The sequence below is a fragment of the Papaver somniferum genome, chromosome 9, assembly GCF_003573695.1.
Source record: "Papaver somniferum cultivar HN1 chromosome 9, ASM357369v1, whole genome shotgun sequence".
Taxonomy (NCBI): Eukaryota; Viridiplantae; Streptophyta; class Magnoliopsida; order Ranunculales; family Papaveraceae; genus Papaver; species Papaver somniferum.
Genome location: NC_039366.1, coordinates 22,973,355 through 22,995,276, shown reverse-complemented (window position 1 = coordinate 22,995,276; position 21,922 = coordinate 22,973,355). Strand labels below are relative to the sequence as shown.

Genomic DNA, 21,922 nt, shown 5'->3' with positions numbered 1-21,922 from the left:
GGAGAATATGTCTCTGTTCCACAATTTAATTACGCTAGCCTGCAAGACAGGGAAGGAGAGGGTTCGGTTATTGTCACTCAACTAATGAGTACAAGGTGGTTAGAATTCACTGCAACAAAGCAAACGAGGGAAATATCCTAGTTTATAGAATTGGTAGCCGTGAGTGGAGAAACACAGGAATAATGCATCACAAATTATGTTGGAACTGACACTAAGACCACATTAAGGAACTAGATGAAATTTACTTGAAGAAAAAAAAAAGGGAGCATGTGAAAAAAAGGTAGCAGTAATGAAATTTACTTGAAGAAGCTTTGGAACTGACACTAAGACCACATTAAGGAAAACAAAACCTGTGCAAATACCTGCCAATAGAGTGCTGCTAACCTAATTGGAAACAACTAACAAACTGGTAATCTAAGATAGACATTACATTTCGTCTTTGATTAATATAGTGACATCTGAAGAAGCTCTAGGGAAACTTAATAACTTCTCATTGAATTTCTTCATTTGAATCGCTATGTCATCTGAGTCTGCTTCGCAAATAAAAACCACCAGTTTTTCCAAAATTACGGCCTTCCTTAGCAAACATTCCAGAAACACAAGTTCACTAACACGTCCTTCAGCACCTCTAACCTCAACCAACTTGAGGTTTTGCAGCATGGTTGGGAAGGACAATCCTGCATCCCAGTCCTCGACTACATCTACTAAATGGGACTACATCAAGGCAATAAACAAAGATTACAGTCAAAACATGTAAGTATGTAACTTCATAAGTTCACATAGATGCACATAAAGAGAAGCACCAGCTCACAAACTAAGCGTTTAAAAATAATGGAAAAAACGACAACTGATTAATGGGAAACTAATGCACTCCTTGATGGTAAACATGTGATATTTCGGCTGCTTCGTGATTTTCAGAGTAGAACCACTGGTGTAAGTAAATTTTCTAAAGATATAAAAGAAGTAGATATGTTATTATCTGGGTTATCGACAAGTACAGAGATTCTATATTAGGAGCGATTTTGAATAAGAGGGTTATTGCACAAAAGCAGCCTCCTGTAAGCCACAGCTCAAGCTTCACACGTCGTAACTTACAAAATTGATGAGGTTGACTGAGTAGACAATCTCATAATACTACGGTTATTTCACATCTAACAAACTTGTAGACCGACAAAAACATGTTTCATAGGACAGTTAATCAAAACAAATTATGAGTTGGGCATCTCTGCTAGATTTTAGATCAACAATCTCTATTAGTTGATACAGTTTAGAATTAACTAAAGTTGGGTGTCAATCGATCAGTTAAAAAATAGGTGTCTAGCGGATGTAAAAAATTGATCCGAACTAGCAGACTATTAACTCCAAGAACAACATGTCGGGAAGGCATGTTTTACCCATCACACACAAGTTACTATTTGGATGTATCGAAAAAATGAAAATGTAACCATTTGATGTAAGCTGTGGATACGGAAAAGAAAAGGAAGCAGCATACCTCGAAGTAGGATACAATCTCAGATCCTCCACATTATGAAGTGCTTCAAGAAATTTCGCCATACACATACCATACATTGTTTTACCCTCTGCAGAAAGCCTTAAATACCTTTCCAATTTTCCCTCTTTAACTTTATCATCATCCGTATCTGAATCAGTACCCGGATCCACATCTAAATCAATGCTTTTTTCTATATTCATTTCAATATCCGCAACTTGTAGAGAAGAAAGATTTTCAACAGAATACTCTTGTGTCATGTAACCTTCGCAAATGAAATATAAGAGATTTGGAGCATTTAACTTGATAATCTTAGCTGTTGTATAATCAAGAGAACAGTCATAACCACAATCATTAACTTCAAGGAGCTTCAGCGTAGAAGAATTAATAGTAAGATTCAGATGATCATCTGTTTTTATACCTACTAGAATCAGTGTTTCAAGAACTGGGCAACTGGCTATAAGCTTATTCGCTCTACTTCAAATACTGCTAGTGATTTAAGCACCAATGACTTAAGACTAGGTAAATGCATTGAGTATTTTGGAAGAATAACCGCTGACCGATGCTTACCCTTCATTACCAATTCCAAAGATGTCAGAGATTTACAATTTAAAAGACATTGAGGAATATGAATAAACAAAGACATATCCAAATAAATGCCAATAGATACTTCTTGAATGTTACGTCTTACAAGAGCATGCATCCATGTATGCACACGACCTGTTATAATATCACACTTGGGACAATCTTTGTACTCACCCTTTAACAGATCAAGTTCAAACCTGCGTATATCAGAGTCATCACGAAACAATAGCACCCTGTCCACAAAATCAAGAAAACCAGCTAACCATCGTTCCCCTTCCTCGTAGTTTCTCAGGAACCTGAAGGAATCTAAGTTTAATATAGGAAGTGATTTCCAAACATTTCTCCATCTTCTAGACAAATATGAGGTATCTATTGCATAGGTCATGTCGCGGAACGAGAGAATGTGGTGAATTAAAGCATCCGGCAGGTCACTAATCCTATCTACTTTCTCAGAGAATGTTGAATTTCTCTTTTCCAATGGTTTTCCGTTTCTTCTTTTGACATGTTCTGCTTTCATAGTGTTTGTGTTACCAGTAAAATTGAGTAACAAACACAAGTTTGGGTTTTTGATTTTTTAGGAGTTTCAAAAATATGTAGAATGCTGCAATAAAGAGAAAGAAAAGCAAGAATCAGATAAACAATACAAACCCTAACTAATTCTAAATGGCAGACAATAATACCAATTAATCCTAACACAACCTAGGGTTTTCAAGAGTGTACAGAGAGTGGGAGAGTGTACCTGAAACAGACCAAGTTCAGAGAGTCTTCATCTTCAGTGGTGGTAGATTTAGGTTTCGATGACACTCACAATCGCGTGCATGCCGTTTCAAACTTTCAATTCCACTTGGATTGCATTTTATCGGTTTCTCCTTCTCTCTGTATATTTTTATTTTTATTTTATTTTGAAGAAGAGAAATGGTTACTTTTTTCAGAGTTGTTCCTTGATGATACGTTTATAAACATAAACATTTTTGTAATTCTTGGTAAGTGAGAGGATATTTATTTTATTTATTTTGGTAAGTAAAAAGTGAAAGAGTAAAATGTTACTCGCTTCGTTTTTTGAATACTATTTCCGCTTGTTGGAATAAAAATGCTATCATTTTTTCAATTTGACATATTTTTAGATTGAAATAAAAGAGTAATAATATTTCTTTTCTACAAGAAAACAAGGGAGTACATTGTTAAATAGGGCCGGGAAGAAATCCTCGTATAAGGGAAAATTGGAAAAGTAATGGGAATGTAGATAAATTTGCATTGTGATTAAAATGATTAATTAAAGGTGGGTTTGGATGTAGAATTTAAAAGGTGGAATTTATGGGTCTCGGGCTCTCGGGGATTTGGTAGAATGACGTTTCTCTCGATACGTTTGATTGCCTGAATCCTTGGAATCATGTTTTCTACGGGAATCAGTTTTCCAGCAAATCCTCTATATGGAGTCCCACCCCTCCCCGAGATTTGCTGGGAAACTTATCAAGGGATTTATAGACCCGTTTTTTTTAACACTAAATTTCATATATATATATGCAATTTTAAGATTTGAGGGTAATATCAAAGGGTACAAAAACTTTAAAACAAAAAAACTCTATGAATCCTAAGAATTTTAATTGAGTTACCAAACACACAAGAGATTTATATGAATCCCAGATTTTGTAATCCAATAGGATTATAAATTCTTGGAAACGATGAATTCCGTAAACAAATCCACCAAAGTACATTTTCCAAATTAACTGTATTTCTAATCTAAACCCACTTAGGCCTAAAGTTATACCCCTCCAGCTTTCTCCGCCTTGAAGATTTGTCTCCGTCGGCCATTTGATGAACAAGAATCAATATGGAGAAAAAGTTGTTTAAAATGATAATGTCATAGTACTTATTCTTCTATACGAGGAAACAAAAAATTTGTCAATGAGTTTAAATCTGGTCGTTGATAATCAAGTCCTTAATTTTAGTTTTCTCAATTCTCAAACTTTGATAGTTCTGATTAAATCTCGTCTCTATCTTGATCAAGATGGATTTTAATCGTGGCCTGGTATTTAATTGCTTAATACAAAGTCGTATCAGAAATTGAAATTTCTAATCACTAAATAATCCTTTTTAATACTAAACATTGTTGGTATATTGAATAACCATTCAAGTTTTCTGATATGACCATTCAAATTTTTTGATGTGGGTTATAAGTTAGTTAAATGATGTAAGTAATTCATTTAGAATTCATATCTTTACTTCCGAAAGTTTTGTATACAGATGTATGATTACCATCTGGATGATATGGAAGGATAGATGCAACTTAACCTTTCAGATTCCAAGCCTAATATGCAACGTGAAAATGCACGGGTCTAACAACCACATCCAACAATTCGTTTGGCAATCTGAGAGGACTTATTCCAATACACTTTCTAGAGAGTCAACTAGACAGTCAGACTCAATCTAGAGTAAAGTATATCAAAGAGTTTAATATCTCTAACTCTTAATTCAATCCGCAATCAGAAAATGGAAATCTGCGATCCCGATTGAATATAAGAGTAGTTACTTGAACGGTACCAAAGACCAATGTTCAAGTGTCAATCAATGTAAATCAACAACCAAAGGTTGGATATTCTAATTGATTGATCTTAACGTACAACCTGTGATATTTCAATTATATAACAAAATATAATGCGGAAAAGAAATAACACAGACACCATAATTTTGTTAACGAGGAAACCACAAATGCAGAAAAACCTCGGGACCTAGTCCAGATTGAACACTACACTATATTAAGCCCCTACAGACTCTAGCCTACTACCAATTATCTTCGGACTGGACTGTAGTTGAACCCTAATCAATCTCACACTGATTCAAGGTACAGTTGCGTTCCTTATGTCTCTGATCCCAACAGGATACTACGCACTTGATTCCCTTAGTTGATCTGACCCACAACCAAGAGTTATTACGACCCAAAGTCGATACTTGAAGAAACAACTCTGTCTCACACATAAAAGTCTATAGATTGAATAAATCTGTCTCCCACGGAAATACCCAAGAGTTTTTGTTCCGTCTTTTGATAAACCAAGGTGAACAGGAACCAATTGATAAACCGGACTTATATTCCCGAAGAACATCCTAGTAATATCAATCACCTCACAATAATCTTAATCGACTAGCGAAACAAGATATTCTGGAATCACAAACGATGAGATGAAGATGTTTGTGATTACTTTTTGTACTCAATACGATAGAATCGGGCAAGATCATAACACGCAACTACAAAGAAAATAGTTGGGTCTGGCTTCACAATCCCAATGAAGTCTTTGAAGTCGTTAACCTACAGGGTATCGATAGAAACCTTAAGGTTAAAGGAGAATCAAATCTAGTTATGAAACTAGTAACACACATGAGGTGTGGGGATTAGGCTTCCTAGTTGCTAGAGTTCTCCTTTATATAGTTTTCAAATCAGGGTTTGCAATCCAAGTTACCTTGGTAACGAAGCATTCAATATTCACCGTTAGATGAAAAACCTGATTCAACCAAGCTAATATCTTTCAACTGTTAGATCGAACGTATCTTGTTACACACAAATGAAATGTACCCTCATTTAGGTTTATGTAACCGTACCTAAACGTGTACACCATGTTCGTTCACAAATAGTTAACCGAGGTTAGCCATATGATTACTCTCATATCAACCTTATTCATCTTAACCATAACTAGCTAGTTCAAATGACTCAAATGAAACTAGTTAAAAAGAGTTGTTCAATTTCTATATTCTCATAGAATTATACAAGAACACAATTGAAGCAAAATCGGTTTGATTCACTCGAATCAATCATGAACATTATAGCCACGGTTTGCAAAGATTGGATTCCTTATTATATAAATGTTTATGTTCATGTTTAAAACCGATTTTAGAACTTTAATCTTCAAGTATGCAAACGGGTACGCATACTTGAAATACCCGGACTAAGATTGAGTTATGCCAGTACGCAAATGGGTATGCGAACTTCAAATCCCAGCATAAATTCTCGAACATCAACATGTACGCCAGTACGCAAAGAGGTACGCATACTTAGGTTCCCGGATTTCTCAAACCAACAGGTATGCAAACGGGTGCACAAACTATGGTTCCCGGACATGGATTACATATGCGCAAGAGTGCACGACATGACATATCCAATAGTGGTTAAGTGTTCTAAACTCTTATTTCAATCATTGAAACTTTCTTAAAGGATGACAATAGCCGTTTTCACACACTATTAACATCAAAGCAATTTTCAAGTTATTGAAATAATCATTACGAAACATTCCAAGACAACACCAAATGATTGTATCACACAAACCATGTAAGACGTTACTCGAAAATTTTCACATGATATAAGATGAACTTGGTCGAAGAGAAAGCTTGCCAACACATATTTAGAGAAATATGTAAGCGAGATAAACTCAGCTCGAAATCTCAAATGTGTATATAGAAAACTATATCGTAATACGACTTATGTATCAATACATAAGATATAGTAGAAATAGACTTTCCAAGCGATAGATGAGTTTAAGTCTCCATATACCTTTTGTCGATGAAGTTCCACAAGCTTCCCTTAGTAGTTCTTCGTCTTCAAATGATGAACGCCGTGAAAACTAAGCTCAACTACACAATCTATGTCCTAGTTCGAGATATCTATAAATAGGCTAGAAATCAAGACTTATAGTTTTGATCACTAACATTGACAAACATTCTTGAGATAGCAACGCATGCGAGTTCGACCGAGCAGTGCTATAACAGTCTCCCCCTTTGAAAATTTTAGTGACAAAACTGTCAATACATATGGATTACAAAATAAATAAAAATTTGTAGCTTCTCGTCCAAATGCTTGATCTCCTTGGCATCTTCAACACGACTCAAAAACTTCGTCACTTCCGAGTACTTCATGATTCTAAACGTGTTCAACTCAGCATCATAGTTGTTGAAGATCCGCAGCGATAACAATGAGAAAACAAATGCTCTCATTCATTATTATATAGTGTCATAGTATTATTACACATCATCAATGTTCAATTGTATCACAACTTTGACAACAATACTATGGTGATATGTATCACTCCCCCTTAGTAAATACTTCATCTCAACATGAAAACCACTCCCCTTTACATAATGATTTGTAAACCATATGTATTTGTAGTATGAAAATACTCATTAATTCTCCCCCTTTTTGTCAATATAAATTGGAAAAGGAACGAAAACTAGTGGGATCCTCATGAAATTTTCATAGAGATACTTCATGAACAAAAGAGAATAGCATACCAACTTATTTAGATGCAATCATAAAGCTGAAGCTAAATGCATTCATCAAGGAGTTTATAAAGATACAAGATAACCCCTATAATATTCCACGGCTTCACTCTCCACAAAGATTTGGCAATTAAGTACAAGTTCAAAAAGAACTTTCCCCCATAAAATGTCATTCAAGAAAGAACAACAAAGGCGACCTTGCTTTTAAAAAAGAAGGATTTCTAAAGAACACTAGGATACTTGACAAAAACACATCTACTAGAAACAAATGCAAACATGAAGCAACACCTCTCCGGGAATTCCAAACTCAATTGCCCAACATATTGAGATAAAAGCATGAGAAAGAGTTATGGAGAACTAATGGACTAGAACAACACCAATAAACTGCCATAGGTGTTGAAATATGACAATGTCTAATGGTTTGGTGAGAATACCAACCAATTGTTGTTCAGAGGGACAAATTTCATAGTAATGATACCATTTTCATAAAGATCTCCAATAAAATGGTACCTTATGTCTATGTGCTTAGTTCCTGAGTGCTCAACAGGATTCTCAGTGAGCCGAATCGCAATTGAGTTATCACAAAAGATCTTCATTATTCCGGAATCAATTACATAATCAGTAAGCATTTGTTTCATCCATATGAGTTGAGTACAACATGAACCGGCAGAAATGTATTTTTCTTCACATGTTGAGAGAGATTGTGAATTTTGTTTCTTGCTATGCCAAGCTACAAGACTTATCCTTATATAGTAGAACCCTCCTGATGTACTTTTTCTGTCTTCCACACATCCTTTCCAATCAGCATCCGAATAGGAAGTAAGGTCAGTGTTAGTATCAAAAGTGTAAGAAAGACCATACCCGACGGTGTGATTAATGTAACGTATGATCCTCTTTGTGGCGGCGAGATGAGATTCCTTTGGATTTGCCTGAAACCTAGCAAAACAACCAACACTAGAAGAAATTTCAGGTCTCGTGGCATTGAGATACAAGAGACTTCTAACGATAGATCGATAAAGTTTTTGATCCACATTTACACCTTTCTCATCTCTATGTAGTTTACCCGTGGTAGGCATAGGAGTAAGTTTTGGAGGTTACTTATCAAAACCGAATCTTGAAACAAGATCTTTTGCATATTTCTCTTTTGCAAGTAAATTCCATCCTTGTGTTGTTGAATTTGTAAACCTAAAAAGAATTTTAATTCACCAAAATTGCTCATCTCAAACTCTTTGCCAAGAGAGACTTGAAAATCTTTTGCAAGTTTCTCCGATGTTGATCCATAGATGATATCATCTACATAAACTTGAGCAATTACAACATCTTCCCCACTCCATTTGGTAAACAATGTTTTATCAGATCCACCTCTTGAAAAACCTTTCCTAAGAAGGGAAGTAGTTAATTTTTCAAACCAGGCACGAGGTGCTTGTTTTAACCCGTACAATACATTGTTGGGCTTAAGGACATGATCGGCAAAATCAGGGTTTAAATCCCTTTGCTTGAGCGACATAAACTTCTTCCTTTAAGTTTCCATTTAGGAAAGCGGATTTAATGTCCATTTGAAACAACTTAACCTTAAGAAAACAAGCATGAGCTAATAATAATCGAATGGACTCAAGGCGTGCCACAAGAGCAAAGGTGTCGTCAAAGTTGATTCCTTCAATCTTTGAATATCCCTGAGCAACAAGTCTAGCTTTGTTTCTGAAAATGGTGCCAAATTCATCAGACTTGTTCTTAAATATCCATTTGGTACCAATAATATTTATATTGGGGGGGACAAGGTACGAGTTTTCATACATCTTGTCTTTGGAATTGAATTAACTCTTCATGCATTGCATTTATCCAAAAGGGATCACTAAGAGCTTCATCAATATTACTAGGCTCCACTTGCGATAGATAACAACTAAAATTACAAATATTTTGAAGTTGATCTCTCGTCTTAGTAATAGAATCCCTGCCTCCAATGATATTGTTAGTATCATGATTCCTTTGAACCCAAAGATGTCGTGGAGTGACATGTTCTTGTTCAAAAGGAATAGCTTGACTAGATCTTTTCTCCTCATCACTAGAGACATCAGGATCAACAACTGTTAGAACAACTTCTTCTGATTCTAACGGTTCTTTGATTTTCTCAATTGTCTCGGTTGGAGGAAATTCAGCAGGAGAGTCGTCATGATGAAAATTACTTAGATCATCAATGATAACATTTGCAGATTCCATCATGACTTGGGTTCTGAGATTAAAGACTCGGAAACCACGACTGTCGGATGCATAGTTCAAGAAAAATACCCTCATCGCTTTTCGAATCAAACTTCCCTTTCTGTTCACGATCCTTTAGAATATAGCACTTACTGCCGAACACTCTGAGATAATGTGAGTTTGGTTTTCTTACCGTACCACAACCCATAGGGGTGTTTAAGGTCTTTGACCGTAAGTAAACACGATTGATCAAATAGCAAGCCGTAAAAACATCCTCACCCCAAAACCTTAGCGGTAAGTTTTTGTTATGGAGCATTACCCTTGCCATTTCCTGAATGTTTATATTCTTCCTTTCTGCAACTCCATTTGCTTGCGGAGTAATAGGTGGAGAGTATTGTTGAATAATTCCCAGTGAGTGTCAAAGTATTCAAATACTTTGGTGTCTTTGAATTCTGTGCCACGATCGCTTCTAATTTTCTTTAGTTTGCAACCTTGTTCATTCTGGATTTTGTTAACAATAATCTTGAACTCACTGAGTGTTTCATTCTTGTGAGCCAAAAACGCCACCCAGGTCAATCTGGTGTAATCATCTACCGTAACCAAAGCATCCTTTCCAACCACTGTAGATTGTTGAATTGGGCCGAAAAGATCCATATGAATTAAATCAAGTGGAGCTTTGGTGAGAATATTTCGAGATGATTTGTGTGGAACTTTCGTTTGTTTACCCTTTTGACAGGCACCACATACATCTTCAACCTTAGCATTGATTTTGGGGACGCCTCTAACAAGTTTTTTGTTAATGATCTTAGTTAGAAGACGATGATTGATGTGACCAAAACGCTCATACCAAAGGTGTATAGATTCTACCTAGTCAAATTGCAACAATTACTGAACTGAGTATATAGAAGATAACAATTATTTTTTCCACGTGATCCTTGAAAAATCACTTTTCCAGATTTTTCGACAATGTCACATCCTTTATCATTGAAGACAACTTTATGGCCTTTGTCACAGATTTGACTAATAGAAAGAAGATTAACAGTCATACCTTTAACGTATACGACGTCATGAATTTCAGGAACTCCAGGCAACTTGATCGTCCCCTTCTTGCTTATGTAGCAGCAACTTCCATCTCCAAAAATTACTGGTCCACCATCAAAATCGCTTGAGTTGATAAACCATGAGAGATCTCCAGTTATGTGCCTGCTACACCCACTATCAAGGAACCATTGAAAGGGTGATGTTGACTTCAGAACAAAATCTCCCATACTAGCACTACTAACCACTTTAGGCTTTCTTGTTAGTATTGAATGCCCTTTAAGGGATGACAAAAGTTGAATAGCTTTCTTATGAAGATCACCAACAACCTTTAGTATTCTCTTGAAAGACAAACACACATGCTGAAAGTGATTATGAGAACCACAAAACAAGCATGTACCAACATCATAAACCTTGTTCGAAGAGTTCTGAGCACTGTCAGGTTTCACAAAGCATATACCTTGCTTATCACCTGCCTTACGGCAATTCTTCAAAGAAGAATTAGAGACGTCATTTAAAATCTTTAAAAAAGACTTTACAGACTTCAAATCCTTAAGCTTTGCAATTTCTGCAGCAAGATCAAAATTGATCTGGATTTGTTTATCTAAATTTTTTTGGAGGTCAACAACCTCTTCAGAGCGTTCTCGAGGTTTAGGTTTCTGATACAAACTTCACAATGAGAACCATCAATTTCCCTTATCCATCGAAGTTTTTCGAGACACAAGAATTTGATGAGTTTTTTCAAGTCAGGATTCTGAACCTTGTCGATGGTTTCTAGAACACTCTCAATGTTGAGTTTATCCATTTTTGGTGAAGCGTTTTTAGAAACAATATTATACATCATCAGGTTGCTACAAATACAGACTTACTTTAATGTGTTTGCCTGCTCTGACACCAATTGAAAATGCGGGGGTCTAACAACCACACCCAACAATTCGTTTAGCAATCTGAGAGGACTTACTCCAATACACTTTCTAGAGAATCAACTAGACAGTCATACTCAATCTAGAGTAAAGTATATCAAAGATTTTAATATCTCTAACTCTTAATTCAATCCACAATCAGCAAATAGAAATCTGCGAGCCAGATTGAATATAAGATCACCTTGAATGGTACCAAAGACCAATGTTAAAGTGTCAATCAATGTAAATCAACAACCAAAGGTTGGATATTCTAATTGATTTATCTTAACGCACAACCTGTGATATTTCAGTTATATAACAAAATATAATGCCGAAAAGAAATAATACAGACACCATAATTTTGTTAACGAGGAAACCGCAAATGCAGAAAAATCCCGGGACCTAGTCCAGATTGAACACCACACTGTATTAAGCCCTACAGACTCTATCCTATTACCAATTAACTTCAGACTGGATTGTAGTTGAACCATAATCAGTCTCACACTGATTCAAGGTACAGTTGCGTTCCTTACGTCTCTGATCCCAACAGGATACTACACAATTGATTCCCTTAGTTGATATCAAACACAACCAAGAGTTGCTACGACCAAAGTCTAGAATTGAAGAAACAATTCTGTCTCACACAGAAAAGTCTATAGATTGAATAAATTTTTCTCCCACAGAAACACCCAAGAGTTTTTGTTCCGTCTTTTTATAAATCAAGGTGAACATGAACCAATTGATAAACCTGACTTATATTCCCGAAGAACAACCTAGTATTATCAATCACCTCATAATAATCTTAATCGACTAGCGAAACAAGATATTGTGGAATCACAAACGATGAGACGAAGATGTCGGTGATTACTTTTATCTTTCCTATTGGAGAAATTAATCTCAAGTCAATTATATCAATTATACTCAATACGATAGAATCGGGCAAGATCAGAATACACAACTACAAAGAAAATAGTTGGGTCTGACTTCACAATCCCAATGAAGTCTTTGAAGTCGTTAACTTACAGGGTCTCGATAGAAACCTAAGGTTAAAGGTGAACTGACTCTAGTTATGCAACTAGTAACACACATTAGGTGTGGGTATTAGGTTTCCCAGTTGCTAGAGTTCTCCTTTATATAGTTTTCAAATCAGGGTTTGCAATCCAAGTTACCTTGGTAACAAAGCATTCAATATTCACCGTTAGATGAAAAACCTGATTCAACCAAGCTAATATATTTCAACTGTTAGATTGAACTTAGCTTGTTACACACAAATGAAATGTACCCTCATTTAGGTTTATGTAACCATACCTAAACATGTACACCATGTTCGTGCACAAATAGTTAACCGAGGTTAGCCATATGATTACTCTCATATCAACCTTATTCATCTTAACCATAACTAGTTCAAATGACTATGAAACTAGTTAAAGAGTTGTTCAATTGTTATATTATCATATGATTATACAAGAACACAATTGAAGCAAAATCGATCTGATTCATTCGAAACAATCATGAACATTATAGCCACGGTTTGCAAAGATTGCATTCCTTATTATATAAATGTTTATGTTCATGTTTAAAACCGATTTTAGAACTTTAACCTTCAAGTATGCAAACGGGTATGCATACTTGAAATACCCTGACTAATATTGAGTTACGCCAGTACGCAAACGGGTACGCGAACTTCAAATCCCAGCAAAAATTCTCGAATATGAACCTGTACGCCAGTACGCAAATAGGTACGCATACTTAGGTTCCCGGATTTCTCAAACCAACAGGTACACAAACGGGTGCGCATACTATGGTTCCCGGACATGGATTACATATGTGCAAGAGTGCACGACATGACATATCCAATAATGGTTAAGTGTTTTAAACTATTATTTCAATCATTGAAGCAATTTTCAAGTTATTGAAATAATCATTACGAAACATTCCAAGGCAACACCAAATAATTGTACCACACAAACCATGTAAGATGTTACTCGGCAATTTTCAATTTTCACATGATATAAGATGAACTTGGTCGAAGCGAAAGCTTGCCAACACATATTTAGAGAAATATGTAAGCGAGATAAACTCAGCTCGAAATTTCAAATTTGTATATAGAAAACTATATCGTAACACGACTTATATCTCAATATAGGAGATAGAGTAGAAATAGACTTTCCAAGTGATAAATGAGTTTAAGTGTCCACATACCTTTTGTCGATGAAGTTCCACAAGCTCCCCTTAGTAGTTCTTCGTCTTCAAATGATGAACGCCGTGAAAACTAAGCTCAATTACACAATCTTTGTCATAGTCCGAGACATTTATAAATAGGCTAGAAATCAAGACTTATAGTTTTGATCACTAGCATTGACAAGCATGCTTGAGATAGCAACGATGCGAGTTCGACCAGTAGTGCTCTAACACAATGCACTAGCTAAAATCCAAAAATTAACTAACAATGTTCTTCTTTTGTTGTTGTTAATGGTATAAACCAACTGGCAAAGGAATGCATAAGTCTAATTATTCGTAGTTTTGCAGCAACTTGCTATGGAGCAAAAGAGAGATACTTTGAGGAGGATTGAATTATGAAGTAGAGGTTGAGAACTTAAAACACATAGCTATGGATGAAGCAGTTAATTGGGCTTCATCTCTGGGATTTTCAAAGGTTGTTTCTTATTCTGATTATGAACAAGTAATATAATCAGTTAATGAGACTGAGTCTGTGTCTGGTGTGCACTATCTAATGAAATTTATACTTTAGACATTAAAAAAAAAATCTACTGCGAATTTCTAGTTTTGTAGGAATTCTTAGGAGTTTTAGTGCTCCTTCCTTGGTAAATGTGTACTTGATATAGATTTGTCGTGTATAACCCTATTGGTCGTTCTGCAAGTGTCTTCAGACGAGTTAGGATGTTGATCTAAGTTTTTTTTGCAAGATTTTGATAATTCTATTGGAGCTCGTTGCGGTCCTGATCAAACGTTTTCAAATGTTAGCAGTAGATTTTCATGAACATGTCACTGCGCCGTTTTTTGGTATGGGGATTTGTGTTTGAGGCTCTATTTATTCGCAGGTAGCTAGTTAACATGATTGTGATCTGAAAATGCAACTTAGTGGACAACCTCCTGCTGTGCTCGCCATGAATGTGAGTTTCAAGACATTGAGCACGATAATTCTTGCCAAAACCAAAAGATCTGGTCATATAATGACTACTTCAGTCACAAGAGATATGTTAGGGTTGGAGAGGAAAGAAAAGAATAAGAGAAATATCATAGAATTCTAAGTTTACGGAAGAATTGTTATGAAGGTGAATTCTAACTTTGTGGAAGAACTCTTATGAAAATTGTGTTTAACCTGGTAGGCGGATGACCTATTCATACCTAACCCCTGATCTTAACTCAGTGAAAATAAGGATTTCTTTCCGTGTGGAGCACTCCTCCCGTATTTCAAGAAATAGCTAAAAATAAGTTAGGCTGAGCTTATCCTTTGATTCCTTTTGACCGATTTTACTCTCTTTCATGGTGAGAAATAAACATGGTATTTCTCTCACGTATCGTAAATCTCTAGACCAAACTCGTAATTGATACCCCTTCATTTGAGCACTGAGTTAGACTTTGAGAAATAAGTTAGAAATTCTTTTGTTTTTCAGGGTTTGTCAGAAAAGGGTTTCTCTTGGAGATGATTTGCTTCATCTCCGAGTTTCCCAAAAAAAATATTTCCTAAATATTTGTTTTGATAACTTTGTTGTCTTTATCCATAGAGATGAAACAAATGAGAATTATCCATTTGATCGAGAAGGTTATTCTTATTTGTATCTGCTCGGGGAGGAAAAACGGGATAACTGAGTTACTGTTTTGTTGCTAGGAGACCAAAATGACCAAGTATGGGATATATATTTGACACCTCCTCGGTACAAAGTTTCTTAGTTGGGAGATATCAAATGGCACGTCATAAGAGAAAAATATCAAACTGGCCCATCCCGTTTTGGACAATTTTTACTTGTATGTGCGTCCCTAACATGAATACAAACACTTTTTCTACTCTTAAGTGTTCTGAATAAGATTAGTTTGACTTCAACGGATATATAACCTTCATTGTTTTAGCAAGTTTTAGTGGATACCTAATAGCTGGTAGCTTATGAATATAAACCAAAAAGAAAATTAAAAAACCTAACTTTTGAATGATTACATGGAGTATATTATCAAGTTCATGGATCATAGCTAGCTAATATTGCTTGAAGAAATACAGTAAATGTGACGATTGGTTTTCATGCTCTCCTTGTTTACATTTTGACGAATATAGTTCTCATCTAAGATAACAAACACAACATTCATAAACAAATAAGAATATTTTTATTTTTATTGTAAAATATTTTCATTCTTGATACTTATTGCTTCAGCCGTTCAAAGAAAAATACTTATTGCTTCAACTTCTTATTTGATCCACTTGTTCGTAAAAAACAAATCTCTCTTGTTTATAATATATTTCTAGAGATTCGATTCTTAAAGATTAAAAGAATACATTTTGGTGAAAAATAGTGAAATGACGTGAACTAATATCGAGATAAACTTTTATGTTTCCTTTTTTTAGTTGTATTTTCCTTTTCGCATATAACTATTTGGGTACTGTATTGTGTAATTATAGAACACCCTTCGGCTCTGAATGGGATTGAGCTGTTTTAAGTTTAAAAAAAAAAATTGTTGTTTTCTCAAAACACAAGGTCTTGGTAAATGAAGGTCATCAAATTGGAGCACTCAACTAGGTATCCATGGGATTGAGCTATGATAAATTCAAGTTCCAAATATTATTTAATTTCATGCTTTAGTCGACAAGTATTAATAACAAAATTCTTTATCCTCATCTTAATCTATGTCCATATTGGCTACTGCCAACATTTCAAGAATTGGATTTCTTGTGAAGATATATATGAGTTGAAGTAAAAATATTGAATCCAGAAAATATCAACCAACTCTACTCCATCGTTATCAACCTCACATACAAAATGATCTACTTGGCACTTCTCGTATTCCTAAAAACTTTTGAACCAATTCTCTGTAAAGAAATGTTTGTAAAACTGACATGATTGTTATTTCCATATTCAAAGAATATATCCCAAGTTCAAGTGTGGAATACAATTATCTATTGCATGCTTTTTTTTCCAAATAAGAACGGTTTTATTCTAGAATTTGCAATAATTCAACTGCAAAAAAGAGATTATTTATTCGTAATTTATATAAATACATGCATTAATTCGGAAAAATATGTTAATTTATCTATGTATTTTTAAATATTTGAAAGAAAAATGAGCAAAATATTTACTTTTGAGCATTTTATTTATTTTGTTGCACTTTCTAGAATACACAGCAGTTTGATTTTCCAAAACATGAGTAAAACGCAAACTAAAAAGAATTATAATAATATATGTGACTAGGAATTTGAAGTCAACAACATCATATGAACGAACCCTTGTTCCCTCAGGATTTAAACCGCTCTTTGTGCTCCCTCAATCTCATTAAGATAAGCTCATTTAACTGCTATGATGTCTCAAGTTATTGGTTTTATTTTGAAACTTATTATAATACAAATAAAAATATGAATTGTCTTATTTGATTTTCTAGAATAAATTTATACTATTTATAATGTTGTGTTTGTTATCTTAAATGAGAGGTATGTTCGTCAAAAGCTAAAACAAGAAAAACATGAGAATCATTCTCACATTTACCATATGTTCTTATCTTTTTGTAAAAAACACATGATACAATCTTAATGAGACATATATATCAGTTAAAAACTGTTGACATCCTAATATTCGTAGAATAGTGATGAACTCTTCTATTTCAAAACTTATTTTCAAGAACACTAATAATTAGTGAAAAGTAAGAAAAAAAGATAATTCTCACATCTGAATTTAACTCTTCAATTCTCATTTCGTGTTCTTCTTGTTTGCTGAAATCTTTTTAGATTAAGGAATAAATCTTATAAATTAGCAAATAATTACAAGCCAATAGATAAGATGGAGCTTTTGAATAGACAAGCAATTTTTTTAAGGAGCTTACTAAGAACACGTGATTCGAAAGCCTCAGTGAGAAGCCTTGTTGAAGCAAAGTGTTTCAAATGATTCATCTCCTCTCCACTTATAATTATATTGAAAATGGGTACTTGGGATTGTAATGGTAGAGCTAGGATCTTCTGAACCCTGTATTAGTTTGATGTATTTTGATCAATATACAAGAATATATGTATATATATATAATCACTTTTTACAACCTAAACAATTATAAAGAAATTATCGTTGTGTAGGTTGGAAAAAAAAATAACCGAAAAATTTAACAAGTTATTGAGATAACATTTTTTTTAGTTGAGTAATTGAGAACATAATGTCTTCTTTGGAAATCTGCTTTATAAAAATTTGAACAACTAGACTAAAGCGGTTTATGCTGGTGTTATCTCGACACGAAAGCACCATATCGATAAATTCAAAAGACCAGGAAATTTCTCCTTCCCCTGATACCTAGATGTAGTATAAGAGGTGACATTCAATGTAGGGAGTGACCTCCACGTGTGCCTCTATCTTATTGCAAGCTCAGAAGTTTATATGGCTTTGGCTATGTTGAGATACGACAGGATATTATGAAGTATATCATCTGTCAGGTTACTAATTCTATCTTCGCTCCTAGAAGATTGGTGAATCTATCTTCATTTTTATTCAATCTGAAATTAGGGTTTCACGAAGAAACAAATTTCTATATTAAAGTAAAAGGAAAATATCAAGATATATTATATAATTGATCATGATACACATGAATCTCTCCATCGAATTCTTATATCACCATAAACCCTAACATAGAGAAAATGGGACAATTATTCTATATTAACTCGGGATTTCCCAAAATTTCTAACATATATTTACAACTGAAATCCAAATAGTAAGCAATTACATGATATCGCGATCAATCTTTCCTGAGTTGAACCCATCCAAAATTCTTCTCAATCAACTTCTTGTCTGCGTAAACACAATTCTAATTGATTGAATTATTCCTTCAAAGCAAAAAGAGAATTTATGCAATCTTGTGATGATTTTTTTTTTTTGAAAATCAGGTGAAGAGTTAGTAATTTGGGCTCTCAAAAGTTCAAACATAGGTTGAGCAATTACTTGATATCTGCCGATAACCAACCAACATTCTCTCTTCGATCAATAATCTGCGTGAACCCAATTTTCTTGATTGAATTATTCCTTTAAAGCAAAACGAGAATCGGTGTAATCTTGTTACGAGTTTATATTTTTGAAAGAAAAAGGTTAAGAGTTGGTAATTTGGGTTCTTGATGAGGTGGGTTTTAGGCATTCGAGTTTATTTATATGTTGCACTTTAAATTGAAATTCCATCCCCCTTTTGTGTTTTCTAACAAGAGTTAGTTGTTATATTCTTTCTTACCAAAATCGTGTGACGATATCTCTCGTAATAAAGTGTTGGTTCTAGTATTACTTTTAAGTAATGGGAATCCGAACTGGAACCAGAATGAGATAATTTAGTTTACTGCATGTATGGATAGTAGCATCTTAGAAGTTGCTTTTCGAGTTTTAAAGGAAAAAATAATCAAGAAGTTAGTTTGGATACACAATTTCATAATGATTTCTAGAAAGCAAAAAAGTTAACTTTTTGTAAAACAAATTGTTTTTGCTTCTGAATATCCAAACACCCATGTTTAAAAACATTATTCAACGAAACAAAATGCTCTTCTTGTAAAGCACAAAGAAAAATAAATGTCCGAGGTAATTTTGAAGTGTTATCGAGACGTCATCTCGCGACATAACTAGACTTTCTAGTTGAGGGCCATATCTGATATCTCCAATCGGGGTCTATTTTTATAAATTTTCTAGCCTCGCTAAGAAATAGCCTTGATTTGGCTAATTACACTGAAAGTGTTTATTGAAAAGAGCCAAAGACTAAGAAAACGTCTGTAAATATTTTTCTATCAAGGTAAATATAATTTTCAAGGGACAGGTAACTCATGAAATCGTATGCTAGAATGATCAACCCTGGTACTATCTATTATGAAACGATTCATGGCAGTCATATTTTAGATGGTCGGTGTTAGAGCACTGCTCGGTCGAACTCGCAAGCGTTGCTATCTCAAGCTTGTTTGTCAAGTTTAGTTGATCAAAACTATATACTTGATTTCTAGTCTACTTATAACTATGTTTCGAATTATAATATAATGTGTAGTTGAGCTTTAGACTTCACGGCATTCACCAATTGAAGAAGAAGATCTTGAAGAATTACGTGTGACCTAAACCCTAAGACTTTCCAAATAAAATTCCATATTTGATCATTATAACGTCCAGAGTCTTAACTTTCTCTCTCGTCTTTTCAACTTTCAACAAATTCTACAAAACTATTCGGTGATTTAATAAGATTGAGAAGTCGAATTGTTTTCTGAAATCATAAATCAAACCTCGTAATGACATTTAAGTTAAAGAAAGAAAGTGATTATTTAATTTATACTGGTTTTTCATCGGATTGACGTAAAACTGGTTTTACGGTCTTCATGATGATTAGAATTAGTGATTCTATTTTGTTTGCACATGAAAACAACTAGTAGCTTACTTTTACAGTCGTGATGATCAAATATTTTTTCCCCTCATCAACTGGTGTGATTGACGAGGTCGGGCAAATTAACAAAACAACATAATTCAAGTAAGAATACTTTGAGAAAATCCTTTCGATCAATTTTTTATCTTACAAAGTGGTAATTTTAATTACACCCATTTATCTTTCCCTCCTCACATTCATCTTTTCCCTCTTGATAACAAGATTCAAATCCGAATACGCAACGTCCCTCGTAATACATTTCAAGTCATTTTGGATTAAACTGGGGTTTGAGCCGAGTTTTTTACTACTATGGGGTGTTGTTTGTGAGACAGTAATTTTTTAGGTTATGAAACAGTAATTTTTTAGGTCATTTGTAGGAGTAAAATTTAGGACTAAACCATGAATGTTTATAAAAGTAAGAGGGATCCTAGTTAGCAATCCGGGATACGGGTAGTAGTTCGGGACGACATACGTACGGGAATTATACGGATTCAGATAGATCGGATTCGGTCAAAAATCCGGTCAACGATTTGTTGTTCGGACAGTAGTTCGGAACGGCATACGTACGTGCATATTCGTTTTATAAATGTGAGTTCGGCACTTAAAATTCGTCTTACATATATGATAAATTGATAAGTATTATGACCTTATTACGAGACTAATTTTAGGTGTATATAATTTATAAGATGGAAAAAAATATTTTAGCGTGATTATTTAATAAGAATTAAACAATTTAATTGCATAAATGTATTTAAAACGAGTTTATAGACTTTTAAACAAAAAACAACATATAAAACACTGGTTAAACAACTACCAATAGAAAATTTTAACTGAATATTTATATTTAAATACTCCCTCTGTTTCCGAAAGACCGTCCTCTATTCCATTTTGGTCTGTTTCAAAAATGTGTCCAGCTTCTGTTTATAGTCATGTTTTTCAAATGATGTCTCTAACATACCCTTAACTTTTTTATATTCATAAATTCTTTTTTAATGGGACCCAATTTAAAATATTAATGAAAATCTGTATAATTAAGGAAAAAATATATCCTTTAATCCTTTTTGAAGACAATATATGTATGGTTCCAAATTAAATTCTTTATTAAGGTTCTACTCCATAAGTATACAATCTTTATTGATACTGTTTCTATAAATCGATATGTTTTAGTTTCTTTTTTTTTATTTCCTATTTACAATCTCAATACAATTTTTGGTAGTTTTTATTACTAACATATTTATTGAAATAAATTAGGCAAATAATTAAGGGTAGAAATGTAAACTACTATAGCCTCCTTAATATCTTGACAAAGTCAAACCGGACTGTCTTTTAGAAACGGAGGGAGTATAAAGTATATACAAAATCAAACAAAAACCAATCAACATAATTCTGGTCGAAGAGTTATCTACAGGAGTCCTACTTCAGAAATATCATTCGGATTCAGTAAGTTCGCATACGTTCGCGAATTATTCGTGAGGTCCATATAATCCGCGAACTAAGTTCGGAGTTCAAATAGTTCGGAAGTATCATTCGGGTTCGGGCAGTTCGGATACGTTCGCAAATCATTCGTGAATGATTCGGAGAATTACTAAGGGCTTCTCCAATGGTTGTTGTATGTATTTCCTATGTGGCAATACACACAAGACATCTTTATTCCAAATTTTTCTTAAATTTAGGTGAAAAAAATATTATCTCAAATGGTGTTGTTTGTGATCATTTTCTTATTAAATGTAAATTTTATGTTTAGTAATTTTAAGATTTTATTAGATCTAAAAATAATTATTTTGTATTTTAGTAAATAAAATATATTTATAATTAAACAAAGCTGACTATGATGGTAGACAATGTTAAGGGGAATGTGGGAAACTAGATA

The 21,922-nt window shown here is 34.1% G+C and overlaps 1 protein-coding gene across 1 annotated transcript; it reads right to left on the bottom strand.

Annotated features, from left to right (window-relative positions):
• Positions 1-272: 272 nt before the first annotated feature.
• On the bottom strand, positions 273-2,591 carry LOC113311576 (F-box/LRR-repeat protein At3g58930-like). Its single transcript, XM_026560402.1, has 3 exons — positions 2,050-2,591; positions 1,493-1,963; positions 273-714 (listed from the first exon to the last, which is right to left on the bottom strand). The coding sequence occupies exons 1-3, from the start codon at positions 2,589-2,591 to the stop codon at positions 705-707; spliced, it is 1,023 nt and encodes a 340-aa protein (XP_026416187.1). The 3' UTR covers positions 273-704.
• Positions 2,592-21,922: the final 19,331 nt, after the last annotated feature.

Bases quoted from the DNA above. Each gene is read 5' to 3' on its own strand.
- LOC113311576 (XM_026560402.1), bottom strand. From the start codon at position 2,591: ATGAAAGCAGAACATGTCAAAAGAAGAAACGGAAAACCATTGGAAAAG. The intron at 1,964-2,049 runs GTCAGCGGTTAT...TATTTGAAGTAG, and splicing joins GTAATGAAGGGTAAGCATCG to AGCGAATAAGCTTATAGCCA.